General features: G+C 42.5%; 1 protein-coding gene across 2 annotated transcripts; it reads left to right on the forward strand.

Annotated features, from left to right (window-relative positions):
- The first annotated feature begins 317 nt into the window (after positions 1–317).
- mmachc (metabolism of cobalamin associated C) lies at positions 318–13217 on the forward strand. 2 transcript variants are annotated; one of them, XM_041207792.1, is made up of 5 exons: positions 346–474; positions 2432–2566; positions 3266–3460; positions 7890–8042; positions 12111–13217. In XM_041207792.1, the coding sequence occupies exons 2-5, from the start codon at positions 2561–2563 to the stop codon at positions 12405–12407; spliced, it is 651 nt and encodes a 216-aa protein (XP_041063726.1). In that variant the 5' UTR covers positions 346–474; positions 2432–2560; the 3' UTR covers positions 12408–13217. The 2 variants fall into 2 exon arrangements, with proteins under 2 accessions (XP_041063725.1, XP_041063726.1); XM_041207791.1 differs by lacking the exon at positions 2432–2566 and having other exon boundaries at positions 318–474.
- Positions 13218–18883: the final 5666 nt, after the last annotated feature.

The raw sequence follows: 18883 nt of genomic DNA on the forward strand, positions 1-18883 counted from the left end.
GAGGATCACCCCTATCAAATATTATTGAAGAGGGTTAAATTATAAAGGCCCTTAACCTTCACAAACTGTGGTGTCGCCATTTTTACTGGAAACACTGGGATAAGTTTAGATTTGAAAAAACACAAACACTGCAGTCGAGTCTATGGTTGCTACTGCAGAAAGGGTCTGCCTTGCCTGCCGTTAGGAAGACATGATGTAAAAGGCGAAACATTCACTCACCACGGCGGCTCCCCGAAATTTAAAAGAGCGTCGTTTCGTGTGACGTCACGGCGTAAAACTGTCTGGAAGTTGTAGTTTCCCTTAAACAGGATGTTTCGTCACAGCGCACGGCGCAGAGTGGTCTGGGAGTTGTAGTTTGTAATCTTCATTATACCGGATGTTGCGTCACATCACGATGAGGTCATGGCGGCTGTAAGAAAGCAGCAGTTGAACGCGTGTTTGGGTCCGCTCGGTTTCCAGTGTGATCCGTTCAGGGTAACTAGACCTTAGGTAGCTGGCCCTGGGGCCGTTGTGTTCGGTGAATCTTACTTCCTAATCCGACATTAAATGCAGATCGTGCAGCCTGTGTTTTCAGACAAAGCGGACTTCCCGGTGACAGGGAGGGAGGATGGATTTTTAGGGGGGGGGGGGTGCAGACTGGGTGGGGAGGATGGATGGATGGACGGACTGGGTGGGGAGGGGGAGGATGGATGGACGGATTGGGGGGAGGGAGATGGACGGACTGGGGGGAGGGGGAAGATGGATGGACGGACTCGGGGTAGGGGGATGGACGGACTGGGGGGAGGGGGAGGATGGATGGACGGACTGGGGGGGAGGGGGAGGATGGATGTACGGACTTGGGGGAGGGGGCGGATGGATGGACGGACTGGGGGGGAGGGTGGATGGACGGACTGGGGGGGTGGAGGGGAGGATGGATGGATGGACTGGGTGGGAGGGGGAGGATGGATGGATGGACTGGGGGGGAGGGGGAGGATGGATGGATGGACTGGGGGGGAGGGGGAGGATGGATGGATGGACTGGGGGGGAGGGGGAGGATGGATGGACGGACTGGGGGAGGATGGATGGATGTAGGATGGGGGAGGTTGGATGGACGGACGGGGGGGGGGGGGAGGGAGGATGGATGGACTGCGGGAGGGTGGTTGTGGGGAGGGTGGATGGATGGACTGGGGAAGTGGTGGTGAGGGGAGGGAGGATGGATGGACTGGGGGAGGGTGATTGGGGGGAGGGTGGATGGATGGACTAGGGGAGGGTGGATGGATGGACTAGGGGAGGGTGGATGGATGGACTGGGGGGTGGGGTTTGGATGGACTGGGGGTGGGAGGATGGATGGATGGACTGGGGTTGGTGGTGGTGGGGGTGAAGATGGATGGATGGACTGGGGGAAGGGGTTGGGGGGGGTGGAGGGTGGATGAAGGGGTGGGTGAATTGATGTTTCCCCTAACAACCTACAGACTCCCATTATCCCTAATTTTCTTCCATTAATCCTCTTGTCTGATGTAACTGCCTGTGGGGGAGAGATAAGGCTGTGCAGAAGGTGTTGGAGCTGAGAGCAGCCAGTCTCTCAGACTTGTGAGAAATGTTTCAGCTCATGGACAGTAGTAGCGTGGAGACAAAATTGACTGAGTAATAACAAATAGAGAGTAATGGTCAATGGATATTTTTCAGGCTGGGGAATGGTTTGTAGTGGAGTCCCCAGGGGCCCGTATTGGGACCCTTTTTTTCTGGTATGTTTTAATGATCTAGGTCTTGGTGTGCAGGAGACAATTTCAGTTTGTGGACGCTATGAAACTTGGAAGCATTGTAAACTGAGGAGGACAGTATAGAACTTCAAAAGGACATAGACAAGTTGGAGTGGGCAGATGGTGTCAGATGAAGTTCAATGTGGAGAAGTGTGAGGTGATGCATTTTGGTAAGAAGAAAATGGACAGAGTATAAAATAAGGTGTACAATTTTTAAGGGTGCGCAGGAGCAGAGGGATCTGGGTATTTTTGTGCATAGATCTTTGAAGGTGGCAGGACAGGTGGAGAGAGCAATTAATAAAGCATACAGCATCCTGGACTTTATTAATAGGGCATTGAGTACAAGAGCAAGGAGGTTATGCCTCAGCTGGAGTATTGTGTACAGTTTTGGGTGCCACACTACATGAAGGATGTGAATGCATTAGAAAGAGTGCAGCATGGTTTACAAGAATGGTTCCAAAGATGAGAAACTTCAGTTATGAAGATATATTGGAGAGTTTGGGACTATTCTCCTTGGAGAGGAGAAGGCTAAGAGGAGATTTGATAGAGATATTCAAAATCATGAGGGGGCTGGATAGAGCACATAGGGAGAAATGATCCTGCTCGTAAAAGGATCAAGAACAAGAGGGCACAGATTTAAAATGATTTGTAAAAGAAGCAAATGTGATGTGAGAAAAAATGTTTTCATACAGTGAGTGGTTCGAGTCTGGAATGCACTGCCTAGAACTGTGGTGGAGACAGGTTCAATCAAGGCATTCAAGAGGGCATTGGATGATTATTTGAAAAGGAACAATGTGCAAGGGCACGGGTAAAGTAGGAGAATGGCGGTAAGTCATAATACTCATTTAGCGCGTTGGTGCAGACACGATGAGCCAAATGGCTTCCTTCTGCATTGTAACAATTCTGTGATTCTGAGGTGTTTCCCAGGGGAAGGAGTAAGACTGGGAGGAAGGTATGGGGAGACTTGTGCTTTTCAGGGAAAATGGTGTTGAGCAGTAGGCTTTCAGAATGTTTTGCAGAAATAGATAACAATAAAGCAAAGTTTGAGTGTCAAATATTTCAAATGGAGTTTATTACTTTTCAGGGTTTTCTAATTTAGGTTGTAATATTTCAAAATCTTAGATTTTCTGTAAATTTGGGTCTTGATTCCCATTGATAGTATTCAGTACAACTTAAAGAACCTAGAACTTGGAGCATTTATGTCACACCTTACATAACCCCTGGATGTCATAGCCAAAAAAATACTTTTTAAATGTAGTCACTCTTGAAGTGTAGGATATGTTCCATGTTGTGATGAATTGTTCTTTGTGAAAATTAATTTGGTATGCGAGTGAATCTGGTAGGGGAATCTTAAATGCTAATCAGCTGCTGGTGTGACACAGGTGTGATGTGACACAAAATGTGCACCTGATTTCCTATTTTTGTTAGTTTTTAATATATAGTGCTTTTATTTGTATTGCTTTCTTTAGCTCTGCTTGTTCCTGTTGGCTTTCTTATGACTCTACTTTGTGTTCATTTTTCCCCAGATTGATTGGTATAATGCTGTCATACAACCCTCCTTTCACCTACAGTACCCAGATGACACATTGGCCTTTGTTGTCCTCAGCACACCGCAGATGTTTGAGAAAGCCTTCAAACCTTTCATTGCGGACAAGCAATTACCCACTGTTCGGGACCCTATTGATGAGTGTATTGTTTATTATTTTTCACTTGTCAAAAAAGTAAATAAACATTTTTTAACACTTTAAACCCTCTGAACAAATAAGCATTAAACAGTATTTATTAGGAGTGGTAACCCTAAATGTTGATAATTATTTGATTTGCATTTCAGGACCATATTGAGAATTTGCAACAAACATTTTATTAAAGCTTTTTTAATTTAATGCTGCTATTTCTTTGTTAAAGCCTTTGTCTTTTTTTGCGGAATATTATGCACAATCCCTGATGCATCGGTGCAACTTGTTTCAGCATATGGAACCAGCATGATGGAAGATTTTTTTTTAATGGGTAGTTGTGGAGCCCAATTCATCTCCAGAAAATTTAAGTAATTTGCTGAAGAGTATGGTTTTAACATCATCACCACATTACCCAAGGAGGCACAGCTTTATAGAAAGGTCCTGACAAACAAGAGGAAGGTTCAGATGATCAAGAGCAGACAGAAAAGTGGATTTGAGACCACAATCAGATCAGCCATGATCTTATTGAATTGCTGAGCAGGCTCGAAGGGCTGAATGGCCTTCTAAGTCCTGTGTTCTAAACGGGATATTTGAAGTGATCTAGGCAATCAGAAAGATGGGTTTTATGCAGGTTATATTGTCCGGAAATCTCTTCCAACTAAGTATTGAGAAAACTGAAGCCATGTCTTTCGTCCACAATACAAACTCTGTTCCCTAGCCATTGACTCCACCTTTGTACCTATTAACCAGACAGTTCACAACCTAGCTGTCATATTAGAGATGAGCTTCTGCCCACATTCGTGCTATCACTAAGACTGCCTATTTCTGCCTCATTAACATCGCCTGACCCTTCCTCAGCTCATTACTGCTGAAACCTTCATCCATGCATTTGGTACCTCTAGACTTGATTATTCCAATGCGCTCCTGGCTAGCCTCCCAAGTCTGGAGTATAATGTGGGAAAAGGTGAAATTGTTCATTTTGGAGGGAATAATAAAAAAGAAGCTCATTATCTAAATGGTGAGAGATTGCAGAGCTCTGAGTTTCAGAGGGATCTGGGTGTCCTAATGCATGAATCACAAAAGGGGTTAGTATGCAGGTACAGCAGGTAATTAGGAAAGCTAATAGAATGTTATAATTTATTGCGACGGGAATTGATTACTAAAGTAGGGAGGTTATGCTTCAGTTGTACAGTGCATTGGTGAGACCACATCTGGAGTATTTGCACAGTACTGGTCTCCTTATTTAAAGAAAGATGTAAATGCATTAGAAGCAGTTCAGAGAAGGTTTACTAGACTAATACCAGGAATGGGCGGGTTGTTTTATAAGGAAAGGCTGAACAGGTTAGGCTTGTATCCACTGGAATTTAGAAGAGTAAGAGGTGACTTAATTGAAACCTTTACGATCCTGAGGGGTTTTGACAGGGTGGATATGGAGAAGATGTTTCCTCCTGTGTGAGAATCTAGAACTAGGGATCACTGTTTAAAAATAAGGGGTCGCACATTTAAGACAGATGAGAAATTTTTTCTGATGCTTGGGAGTCTTTGGAACTCTTCCTCAAAAGGCGGTGGAAGCAGAATCTTTGAATATTTTTAAGGCAGAGCTAGATAGATAGATAATAAGGGGGTGAAAGGTTATCGGGGATAGGCAGGAATGTGGGGCTGAGGTTACATTCAGATCAACCATGATCTTATTGAATGGTGGAGCAGTCTTGAGGGGCTGAGTAGCCTACTCCTACTCCTCCTAATTCATATGTTCATATGTTATTCTTCGTAAACTTAAGCTCATTCAAAACTCTGCAGCCCATGCCCTGACTTACATCCAAGTCTCGTTTACCATCACTCCTGTCCTCCCTGACCTATGTTGGCTCCCAGTTTATGTTCTATTTTTAAAATTCTCATCTTTGTTTTCAAATTTCTTTATGGATCTTACCCCTCCCTATCTCTACAACCTCCTACAACACTGAAATATCTGCACTCCTGCATGTCTGACTGCTTGAACACAAAATTAATTTTAATTGTTCCCCCATTGCAAGCAATGCTTTAAGGTGCTCCTTAAAACCAAGATCTTGGCCATCTGCTCTAATATCTCCTTATGTGTCAATGTCAAATTTTGTTTGATAATGCTCCTGTGAAGTGCCTGAGGATGTTTCTTGATGTGAAAAGTGCTATATTAATACAAGTTATTGGTGTTCTTAAAGGGGAAGAGAATTTTAGAAATTGAGGAAATTGGGGCAAAGGGATGGGGGATGAACAAAAGGTTGGAGTCAGAGGAATTGAGTAGGACTGTAATTCTGGAGGGGTTACAGAGATCAGGAAGCACAATCCTTTGAAGTCCACAATTTTAAATTTCAAGCATCGGGTTTGTTAGGGTGCAGGAGGCAATCTATATAAATCGGGATAGGATTGATTTACAGACAGGACCTGGTATAGAATAAGCTATGAACAACAGAGCTTTGAATGAGTTTGAGTATGGGAAATCAGCCAGGAGAGTGTTGGCATAATTGAGTCTACAGGTGACAGGCATGGATTGAGGCTGCAGGGGCAAATGATCAAATAGAAGTTGGTCCTCACGATGGAGAGGAGGTTAAAGTTCAAATAGAATGACAACATTGAAAATAGTCTGGGTCATTATGTGATGGTGAGATAGAAATTCACCTTGCCTGTCATGCTAAACAAATGCTATTGCATCATTCCCCTATATATGGCCGTGGAAGGGGATGGAGTCAGTGGTGAGAGTGTAAGGTTTGCGCAGGGACCAAAGATAATGGTTTCAGTCCTGCCAATGTTTAGCGGAAGGAAATGGCAGTTCATTAAACACTGGATGTGAGACAAGTAGGTTGATTGGACATAGGTAATGGAGGGTTTGACAGAGGTGGTCAAAAGCTGAATGTTGTCTCTTGCATGTTGAAGCTGATTGCATATCTAAAAGGCATGATGAAGATGTGTTATGGATCCTTGGCATGCTCTGAAGATGCTGGTGTGCATTGAGGGGGGAAAAAGCCATTGGTAATGATCTCTGGCTATGTTCACACAAGTAACAGTGGAACAAAGTAAGGGCTGTCCAGTTGATCTGAACAATGGAAGAGAACTTTTGGAGGAGGACAGTCTTGGCCACTGTCAAAGGTAGCAGAGAAGTTGGTGAAAGGTAATGCATCATGGTCTTGTAATGCATCATGGTCTTGTCACTCAATGGGCAGAATTTTTCCGTCGGCGAGCTGGGGGCGGGGCCCGCTCGCTGATGCGAAAATGATGAGGGGCGGAACCCCTGATGTCATCCTGCCCCATTTAAATATTCAGGAAGGCGGGGGGGGGGGATCAGCGCGATCAGCTGTCCACCCGCTGACCTGTCAATGGCCAATTTGAGGCATGCTTCTGAAAAAACATGAAACCTCATCCACCAATGGGATGAGGTGTCATGTCGGTTTTAAAAAACTTTAAGAAAGTTTTTGTGATATTTATCAACATGTCCCATCTCATGTGACATTGTCACATGAGGGGACATGTTAAAGATATTTTTTATTTTTCTATTTTCACGTTTCAAAAACTTTCAGTGATCTCCCTGAGGCAGCACTTAGTCTCAGGGAGATGTGTGCTCTTTCATGCGCAAGCGTGAAAGAGCGCAATGCAATCTCGCATTTGGGGAATTTCCCCACCCCCTCAGCCTGCACAGGAAGCGCATAATGCTTCCCGTCGGGCGTCACGCTGGGTGGGTCTTAATTGGCCTGCCCACTTAAAATGGCGCAGGGCCTGTTTCAGCAGCGGGGATCGACTGCCCACCCACTGCCGAGTCGGTCGGGCCCGCCTGCCCGTCCGTCAAGGGCAAAATCCTGCCCAATGTTATTCATGACTAGGTAGCACTGCTTTGTTGCTGTGAGGGGGGCAGAAACTGATTGGAGGGATTCAGACAGAAAGTAGTAGCTGATAAGGGCATGAATTTTGGAGGTGACAACATATTGAACGACTTTGGAGAGGAATGGGAGGGTTGGAGACATGGGCTTTCAGGATGAAGGGAGGGTTTTGAAAGTTAAAAGGACATTGGGAGGAGGAACCACTTAACAATATCAGTTAACATGGTTGGCCTGAAAGGAAGTTTGGATGGTCAGTAGTTTATTGGGAAGGAATTGAGTTTCACTGATGAGTTGAGCTCAGAGAGGATACTTAGAAACCAAACTTGAGAGATGAGTATTTTGGGCAATCAGTGGTGTGGCTTCGTCCACAAGGCAGGTAAACAGTAGTGTCAACTGTTGTTAGATCAAGCTTATTTGGTAGAGTGCCATTTAGATCTAATTTAATGTTTAGGGTATTGAGTATTTACGTAGCCAGTTAAAGTGAGATTGTTGTGAATCATTAAACCAAAAGTTTTCTTTAAAAATGTTATCTTTATTTATTATTATGAATGCCAGATATTTGGTTCCTCATAATTCACTTGTACATTAAGAGAACAATAACATTTTTTTTCTTTTCTTGCAAATAGAACCTCTCTGATCAGAGGATTGAAGCTATACATGACTTTGAGATGCTTCCTAATCGAAAGCCAAAGGTTTTGGTACAGACAGCTGCACATGTGGCTGGAGCAGCCTATTACTATCAAATGAAGGATGTGCAGCAAAACCCCTGGGGAGAAAAAGTAAGGGAAAGACCGATTGCCTTCTGTGAAGGAGAGGAAGAACATTTGTGCTTTGCTACATTTTGAATGAACCATTTAAAAATATTTCTGACAAGACATGAACTTAGCAGTCTTGGAAATTACAGCTGCAATCAGCATTTGGTCATTTACTGGCTGAGCACGTTAACATATCCCATTTACTATAAGTTTACTATAGAGAATTATTTTGAATGCATTGGCATTTTTTGGTGCTGATTAAGTCTTGTCATTCGCTGCCAAATCTGGCTGGTTGACTTAAGAAAGACATAGCCTCTCCATAGTCAAATTCGCCCACAATGCCAGGATTATCATGAAAGGATAAAACCAATTCAGATTCTTCTTGATGCAGATTTGATTCTCCCTTCTGCTCTCTCCCTACCTGCCCACAGCCCCCAATCTTTAAGTTTATTGTCATGTGAGGTGCTTGTGGATTTTTTTTCATCTCAAAGCTTGAGGTGCCCATGTGACGACTTCTACTGCTGATGCCTTCTCTCCCGTCTCTGCTCCTTTATTTTCCTGGTTTCAGTATCCACAACCACAAGTCCGTCCTCTGTAGGATTATATATTTTTTTTGTTTTCCCTATGTTTAGGAAAATAATCCTATTATGAGCTCTAATTTTGATTAGAGATAACAACCACGGAGACTGATATTGATGACAAGCCATGGTTATAACAGTGCTCACAAATGAAGTACACTTCAGAAACCATTTTGTTCTGGTGGAGGAAACCCTAGCGTGTACAAGTGGGATTTTTCCACATTTTTTGCCTCTTGTCGATGATTGCCTCTCCTGAGATCTCCTTTTCATACAGTTTTGAGGTAACGTGAGCACTAACAAATAAGGTGGTTTTCTTTCTCTCAGCCTTGTAGCTTCTGGTTAACATAACAAGCTTTCTTCTCTCGCCTTTTTGATAGCAGTACATTTCAGTTTCTTGGGCTGCTCATCAGTAGACACAGGCCTGTGGAAAATAGTTATCTGAACCAAAGTACCCATTCAACGGCTTCTAGATCCTTTTTATCATTTAACCAATAAGTCTAAAGAGTCAAAAACAAAAAACTGCAGATGCTGGAAATCCAAAACAGAAACAGAATTACCTGGAAGAACTCAGCAGGTCTGGCAACATCGGCGAAGAAGAAAAGAGTTGACGTTTCGAGTCCTCATGACCTTCAACAGAAGTCTAAAGAGTCATTATTCTAGAAATTAGCCAAGCTAACATTTTTGAAAAATCCGGAACCGTACAACAACCTACTCAGTGTCACTGAAACCCTCATCCATTTTTGATCTACAAGGAAGTCAACAGCTAACAAGGGCAGACAGGAAAGTAGAACTAAGGCCCACGATCTGATATAGTCTTATTGAATATCGGAGAAGGTTCAAGGGACCAAATGGCCTACTCCTGCTCCTATTTCTTGTGTTGTCACTTTGTCTTAAACACCCCAATGCTCACTCACAGACCTCCAAATTTCCACTTTACATGAACTCCACTTCATTCAAAATTCTGTCAACCACATTCTGATCCCATTGTAGCATAACCTTATCCATTAGCTGCCCAGTGAATCACATTCAGAATCTCTGTAATTCTGAATTCCTCCAAGGCCAGATCAATCCCCACTTCTGCAACCTTCTCTAGCCCTACTTGCTATTGTGCAACCTCCACTTTTCAGACTTTGACTGCATTTGCACCACGATCCATCTGTTCCATTTTCACTTGTTAAATCTTCCACTGTCTTGGTTGAAAACTGTGAACTATGTCATTTAAATATATATACATATTACATATATAATTTATATATAAATAAAAAATATCCCTCTGATCCTGAGATTCCATGCAGCTTGTGAAGACAAAAATCCTGGACATCTTATAAATGGTGTGACTTACGTAATATTTGTTTAGTTGTAATTATGAAAATAAGCTCATGGGGCATAGCACTACTTCAGGCTTTCAGGCATTTTCAATTTTTGTCTTCATTCTCTCTAGTTTTAATTAAATCAGATAATGTTTCATGGAACGGATGAAGAAAGTACGATCTTTCCTGAAGATTTTTTTCAAATTGCAGCTATTTTAAACAAAATACAGTGAAAACCCGACCGTTTATCTTTTGGATAGCACTTTCCAATATCTGACTGGCCTATCAATAGACATAAAAGAATTTAAAGTCACTATTTGAAGACCAGGGGATTTCTCCCAGTGATTTGGTCAACACGTCCCTCAACTAACCTCACTAAAGCAAATTTGTCATTTATCTCTGTTGTGCACAAATTGGCTAAAATGTTGGTCTAGGTCACAACAGTAACACTTCAAAGGTACATCATGAAACTGGGGCAACATGAGTTTGTAAAAATAGCGTATAAATTCAAGTTCTTTCTTTATGAGGACATTTTAACTGTTACAAAAATAGCACCAGTGATGACTCATCAGGTCAGTGAATGGGTTACCATTTCAGATGTGAGGTGTTCAAGAAACCCAGCTTGTAGTCCCATCCAAAATATTTGCTTCCAAATAATGACACCATCTAGCTGTAATGTAATTTTCTTTTTTTTTTCATGAGATGTGAGCGTCGCTGGCAAGGCTAGCATTTGTTGCCATCCCTAATGACGCTTGAGAATGTGGTAGTGAGCCACCTTCTTGAACTGCTGCAGTCCATCTGGTATAGGTACATTCAGTGCTGTTAGGGAGGGAATTCCAGGATTTTGACTCAGTGACAGTGGAGGAACGGTGATATAGTTCCAAGTCAGAATTGTGTTTGTGGCATGGAGGGTAACTTCCAGCTCGTGGTGTTCCTATGTGTCTGCTGCCCTTACTCCTCTAGTTGGTATAGGTCATGGGTTTGGAAAGTACTGTGAAACGTGCCTTAGTGAGTTGCTACAGAACATCTTAATGATGGTATACTCTGCTGGAGGGTGTAAGATGATGGATGGCATGCCAGTCAAGCAAGCTGCTTTGTCTCAGATGGTGCTGAGCTTCTTGAGTGTTGCACTCATCCAGGCAAGTGGAAAGAATGTATCACAATTCAGACTTGTCCCTTGTAGATGGAACTTGGGGACTCAGGAGGTGAGTTACTCGACTCAGAATTCCCAGCCTCTGACCTGCTGTTGTAGCTACAGTATTTATGTAGCTGGTCAGTTAAGTTTCTTGTCAATGGTAACCCCTAGGATATTGATAGTGGGGAATGAGCAATGAGTGTCAAGGGTAGATGGTTAGATTCTCTCTTGTTGGAGATGGTCATTGTCTGGCACTTGTGTGATGTGAATGTTACTTGCTAATTTATCAGCCCAAGGCTGAATATTGTCCAGGTCTTGCTGCATATGGACATGGACTGCTTCAGTATCTGAGGAGTCGCAAATGATGTTGATAATTGTTCAATCATCAGTGAATATCCCCACATCGAACATTACGATTTTTGAAATTGATAAATAAGCTGTTTAAAAGGAATTAACTGGCATGCAATTAAACTTATGATCCCTTTCATGGTAAGTTGCCTATCTCAGCCATTGGAAAGTGTAGAAGCTTAGTGCTGCCCTACAGAGGAGAAAAATTAGTGGACCATTCCAGGCTGCTCTTGTGCACCTTCTAGCAGACAGTTAGAGTGGTATTGTTGGAGGCCTAGGACTTGTTAACTGTCATCTCTGCCAAGGATGGCACTTGGTACTGGGAAAAATTCTGTAGTTGGCATGGAAACCATGAAAGAAGCTAGCCCTTAATGTGGAAGAGTGTGATGGGGGCATAGCATTTTGTGTCCAACATGTGGCACAAAGTAATAGGAAAAAAATTCATGTCCATTATTCCTCTCAAAATGATTCTCAAACATGCCATTGGTGGGAAAAGTCAGTTAGAAGTAAAAATTCTTCCTTGCAAGAAAGGAGAAATAACTGAATGTCATATTGTTGAACTATTGAATGCTTTCAGTGGGCATTTTATAGAATGCCATTGAACAAGGTCTAGGAAGTTGGTCATCTGTCCATCATGTTGGCTGCAGAGACCAAAATGGAAAAGACAGAAGTCAATCAAAGCCTTGCATTTAATAAAAAATATTAACTAATTTCCTTATAGAAAATGTACGGAGTGTGCATTCATCCACGCTATGGAGGCTGGTTCGCAATACGAGGAGTCCTGATATTCCCAGATGTCCAGGTCCCATCCCTTGAGCAAAAACTGCCTGTGGACTGTGTTTCAACAGATGAAAAAAAGATCCAACTACTTGAAAGGTTTAACTTTCACTGGCAAGACTGGACCTACAGAGATATCATTGATGTAGAAGAGAGGTACTCTGAAGAACAAAAACAATACTTTGCTACACCTCCTTATGAAAGATTTAAACTACTCGGATTGAAAAGTGCTATTTCATGAGAAAGTCAGCAAAGCACAACACATGGAGCTTTTTAATCACTTCACTGATGGGAAGCCTAGATTAGATCATTTGGTGAGGGGATGGTGGAGAGGAAAGCAATATAGAGACTGCTTACTATTTAGCTGCTGAATAAATAAATTATGGGAATAAAGAGGCTGTTCTATTTTTGTGTGGGATAAATTATGTATTCAACTAACTTATGTTAGTCATCATGTATGGTTTTATAATAATTTATAAAAAGGACTCTGGTTGGCTTTATTTTTATGTGGTTATATTTTTAGTTTTCTATAAAGATATATAGTGCTTTATGAATTGGGAAAACAATTATACGTAGTTTAATAATGCTTAATCCAGTAACACAAAAATAATGTGATATTTTGAGATTTTCAGTGAGCTTGTTAACTAAGAGATAACATTCTTCAGTTTATATTCTGGGTTTGCAGTACAAGGTTGTTTATTCAAAACATAATGTGGAAGCCAATACATGAAAATAAGTACAGAATACGGAATAAGTCACAACATGGAAACATGCCACTTGGCCCAATTAGTCCATGTCAGCTTTTATCTTTCACCTTAAAAATGGTTCTAATCATGTTTATCCACCCTGTTCTCAGATTCTTTCAACCCTTTTTCCTCATCTATTTGTCCATTCTGATCTTGAATGTTGACATAGATTCTGCTGACCCTGGAAGTTGAGCAGTACTACTCAGATATATGCATGAGTCTCTGTATAATACAAATACTTTGGTTGACATAAGTTACTTTTTCACAATGAAAAATCGAAAATAAATGTTTACTTCTAGAAGTCACTTTGAAGAGACCCACTGAATATTTTAATTTTTGTCCTATAAATTGTAAAGTTACTGTACTGTATACAAAAAAATGTGAAAAGATGCCTGTTACAGTTTGGGTTCTCACACCTAACTCTTGTTCTTCACATTTGCAGCAAAAGGCAGTTTCCATAAGCAGCTTGACAATTCCTGTGATCCAAAATTGACAACTCTGAATTGGAGTACCATTCCACAGGACTAACAACCCTTTTATGAATTTTTTTTTTATTTTAGAAGCCATTGCTCCTCAAGGCTGCCTAACTGGTATGGCTTTTTGGATTTGTACACATACTTCCAGGAACTGTTGCTATGTTGGATTTGCATCCTAATATATCTGCATAGGATTTGAATCATTGTGTTAAAAGTGCATCTACATTTCCCCACCTCCTTTTCAAGGAGGACACTGAACTGTTCAGGTTAAGGAGCCCTCTGTCCAAATGAAATGCACTAACAGTATGTGACAGAAGTCCCTCAATTTGAGGATAATGTCTACTCAGGATCATTAAGTTTCTGCTATGAGTCTTCATATGACTGAACAGGCCAATTCTCGACCTGCAGATCTTTGGGCACAAGGGACAGGGTATCCCACGAGCTAGTGGGATCCACAGTACAGGATTTTCTTCCTTTTCTTCTCCGCTGCCATTCTCACCTCATTATTTAGGCATCCGAACTCAAAAGCTTGATGCAGCTGTTATGGCACGGCAGTTGGTAAAGGCCAGGTTATTTAAAATCCCAGAGGGAAACTTTAAACAACTGTCATGACCTATATTTTCAATTGTTTGAGATGCAGCTCTGAATTCAGAAATGAAACCACCAAGCCTCCAGAGGTTTTTTAATATAAATTAAACATCTACTAATTTTAATAAAAAATTAAACACATACATGTCTACAAATTACTACCATAATAACTATTAAACAAATCCCCAAATTAATCACTCCCAGGTTATCTTCCCCAAGGCAACAATAACCCATAGACTTAAACAGACGCCAGGCAAAGCACATTTTATCATATGAATTGAAAATGAGGTCCCTTTCAATGTGTTCCTTCACAGACACAGTGGTAGGCTTACATGCCTAGACTTTCCACGCCTCTGACTTGCACGCACAAACTCCTCTCAGGTTATATCTAGCTTTCCCTTTGAACATAAATTCTCATTGTATCACCAGGCCCTTTGAACTCCACCTCTTCTAACAATAAAACCCCCTTTAAGTACCAACTTTATTAGCAATATAAACATATTGCTTGGTGTCTCCTAGCTAGGTGCAAGATTTCACCCCCCATTTTTGAACGGTTTATTCAACAAAATGCAAATGCACTTTCCACCTTACCGTTTACATCTCAAAACCACTTTATAGCAAAGCATCCAAGCTAGCAGATTTTAATCCAATTAGGATACACACAGACACAAACCCTACTACAAGTCCAATTTAAAATAATTTCCAATAACATTATATACATTAATGTCTCTTCATGATACAGCTTAATGGACAAGTTGCCATTTTGAATGATTGATAGCAAGTTCCTTCCAGTCATTAATGTCAATTCTGACATACTTCAAGGAGAGCTTGGGAGTATCTTTGGAGTGTTTTCTCTGTACTCTCCTGGAATGCTGGCTATTTGAGAAATATGACCCGGCAGGGGCAATTGTTTTTGGCCATCCAGACATAGTGCCCAATCCGTCGTCGTTGATTTTACAGGAGTTTTACCTGAATGCTTGTGCAGCTGACTTCAAGAACTGGTGCTTGTTCAACAGTCCTCCCATTTGAATCTGGAGGATGCAGCAGAGGCATTGCTGATGGAATTTACCTAGCGCTTTTACGTGTCGCTGATACATAGTCCAGGTCTCACTGCAGTACATGATTGTGGTGACAATAATTTCTCTGTCCACGAGGATTTTTGTTGATTTATCAGGATTTTTGTTGTCAAATACTCACTACTGTAGTTTATAGAAGGTTGAGCTGGCGGAGCTGATCTGGTATTGGATCTCCTCATCAATGGTGGCTGCCAGGGTATGGACATATCCCAGAGTCTCTCCTTCAACATAGATGGAGGGAGGAATATTTGGCTGACCAGATATGGTTTGATAGAAGGAATGTTGCCAAAACAAAAAATGACAGGCTGTGTTTCTTTATGTAGGATTGACAAGATTGAGAGTGGCTTGCACACCTGATGCAGAGTGGGCAATGACACTGCAGTCATTTGCAAACGGTAGATCATGTATGTGTGTGGTGGTCAGTTTAGTTTTTGTATGGAGGAGACTAAGATTAAAGAGTTTTCCATCTAGGCGATATTTAATACTCACCAGACAGCAGTTGGATCTTTGATGAGGAAAATAGCCACTTTCAGGTAAATAGTGTGGCGGCTATCCACAATATTTTGTTTGACTCCAGTCCAGATTTTGAATATATCTGTTTTAGATCTCCCACTCAAAACTATTGCAGTCATATCATCATGAAGCAATTATAGGATTGCGATGAAGTTTGTTACGGACAGGGTGAGAGAGGGTTGCTGAAATTTGTGTTCCCTTTTCCTGCTGTATATAATCAATGAATTTCTGAGAGGAAGATATGTGTCTGTGTTTTAACCCCTGAGTGTGCGGACAATTTGAATAACCAGCAATAAGCTTTTTATGGGTTTAAATAAAAGAGGATGGTTTATTTATGCACTCACCCAAGCTCACAAACACACTTAAGGAAAGTATAGTTGAAGAGAATAGTGCATTATTATAAACAAAAAGAATAGTTCTGGAAAACATGTGTTGCAGGCCTGATAAAGAAGATGTCTTCACCCCTGAAGAGTAGTTTAGGTGAATTCAGCAGCTGAAGTCATTTTCAGGATTCTAACGAAGAGATGGACTTTTAGCTGACCACAAAACTAATTGTTTGTTGTTTTGGTACCAGGAGGTCAGTTTGCTGTATTAGTGGACCCAAAAAGGAATAGGCTTGGAGATGTTTATGCTGTTACGGCCTTCAGTGCTTAAGGCATAGATGTTATTGCCCTTTCTGCCCCATCTCTCTTTCTGCAGGCAGAATTTAAAGATTAAAAGGGACAAGCATGGTTGCCTACCATGCGACTTATCATAGATCCTTTTCCAAATATGGTGGTGGTCTTAGTTTCATGAGCTACATCCTGGTCTATTGTTTTAAGTCATCCATCTTGAGGAGTTAAGACAATCACCTCCTTTGGGCAGAATTGTTCCAGATTTGCACAACTGTGGTAGCGGGCGAGAAAAAGGTCATTTTACCTGCTGGCCACAATGGTGGGTTTTCTTGCCGTTTCATTCCATTCCTGCCTCATTAATTATAGAGTCACAGGAAACACGCCGTCTTGCTGGCCTCCAATTTGCCTGTCACACAGTTACCTCGCTGCTTCCTCACACAGAGTGCCATATTTAAACAGCAGCCAAATGCACACTTCTCAATGCTTGCAACCAAGGACTACTCCGGTGGAGACATGGCTCCAAAAACCAAGAAGAGTGCAACCTGCCAATTCAGAGACACACCCCTGGGATGCCTTCTGGACACGGTGGAGGAACACTGTGATGTTCTTCAGCCCCGCCCTGGCAGCAGGAGGCACATCAATCTCACCACTCTGGCTTGGGAGGTGATGGCAGAGGTGGTCAGTGCCAACGTTGCACACAAAAGATCAGCCATCCAGTGCAGAAAGCGGATGAATTATCTCATCCGTTCCACCAAGATAAGGCAGCCATCTTATCATTCTAAACTCACACACTCACAATGCTATCACACATTCACTCGCATCTCGTTTACTGCCATCACAAGAGACATCGCCAGTCACTCTCTCACACACATCCTCACATATCCCCCTGACCTCATCTCCGCTGGAGACTGCCCCCTCAGCTCTCACCATCTTGAGGCCACTTGCACAGATCAACATGTGCTCTCCCCACACACACACTGGGGTATACCCCTTCCCCAGTACACCCCTCTAGCCTCTTTCCTTGCCTGAGGCCTCTTCTCCCTCTTCCCCAAGCAAGCCCTAGCCCTGCAGCCATTGAAAAGCTACCCCCCGCCTTACGGCTGGTCTGGTAGGTAGAGACCATAAGACGTAGGAGCAGAAATTAGGCCTTTCGGCCCATCGAGTCTGCTCCACCATTCAGTAATGGCTGATAAGTTTCTCAGCCCCATTCTAACGCCTTCTTCCCTTAACCTTTGATCCCCTTACCAATCAAGAACGTATCTATCTTGGTCTTAAATACACTTCTGTGGCAGTGAATTCCATAGATTCACCACTCTCTGTCTAAAGAATTTTCTCTTCATCTCTGTTCTAAAAGGTCTTCCCTTTATTCTGAGGCTGTGCCCTCGGGTCCTAGTCTCTCCTACTAACAGAAACATCTTCCCCACGTCCGCTCTACTCAGACCTTTCAGTATTCTGTAAGTTTCAATTAGATCCCCCCCTCATCCTTCTAAACTCCATCGAGTATAGACCCAGAGTCCTCAAACTTTCCTCATATGTTAAGCCTTTCATTCCTGGGATCGTTCTCGTGAACCTCCTCTGGACCCTCTCCAGGGCCAGAACATCTTTCCTGAGATAGGGGGCCCAAAATTGCTCGCAATATTCTAAATGTGGTCTGACCACAGCCTTATAAAGCCTCAGCAGCACATTCCTGCTTTTATATTCTAGTCCTCTCGAAATAAATGCCAACATTGCATTTGCCTTCCTAACTACCAACTCAATCTGTAAGTTAACCTTAAGAGAATCCTGGACTAGGACTTCCAAGTCCCTTTGCACACCAGATTTCTGAATTCTCTCCCCATTTAGAAAATAGTCTATGCCTCTATTCTTCCTTCCAAAGTGCATGACCTCACACTTGCCCATGTTGTATTCCATCTGCCACTTCTTTGCTCATTCTCCTAACCTGTCCAAATCCTTCTGCAGCCTCCCCGCCTCCTCAATACTACCTGTCCCTCCACCTATCTTTGTATCATCTGCAAACTTAGCCAGAATGCCCTCGGTTCCTTCATCTAGATCATTAATGTATAAAGCGAAAAGTTGTGGTCCTAACACTGACCCCTGCAGAACCCCACTAGTCACTGGCCGCCATCCTGAGAAGGACCCCCTTATCCCCACTCTCTGCCTCCTGCCAGACAGCCAATCTTCTATCCATGCTAGTACCTTGCCTCTAACACCATGGGCTCTTATCTTACCGAGCAGCCTCCTATGTGGCACCTTGTCAAAGGCCTTCTGGAAGTCCAAGCAGATAACATCCATTGGCTCTCCTTTGTCTAACTTACTCGTTACCTCCTCAAAGAATTCTAACAGATTTGTCAGGCATGAACTCCCCTTGATGAAACCATGCTGACTTTGCCCTATTTTACCATGCACTTCCAAGTATTCTGAAATCTCATCCTTAAGACCTGCCTGTGAGCCCCTAAAAGTGATGTAGTGCTGCCTGTAAAGCCTGGCACTGATGACTGCGAGTGCTGCTTGAAGCAAGGTAGGCAAACAAACCTCAAAGTTCTGAACGAAGCTTATGTCCAGTTGTGAAACAGTCGGCGTGCAATCACGCCAATGTGCCTGGATGATCCAGCATGGTGGGGATAATTGAAGCAAGCAGGGCTTATAATGAGATGCTAAAGTATTGAAATTAGGTTCTGATGTGTGGCGGCGGGAAACGCGGCCC

This window comes from Carcharodon carcharias, chromosome 16, assembly GCF_017639515.1.
Source record: "Carcharodon carcharias isolate sCarCar2 chromosome 16, sCarCar2.pri, whole genome shotgun sequence".
In the NCBI taxonomy this organism is placed as follows: domain Eukaryota; kingdom Metazoa; phylum Chordata; class Chondrichthyes; order Lamniformes; family Lamnidae; genus Carcharodon; species Carcharodon carcharias.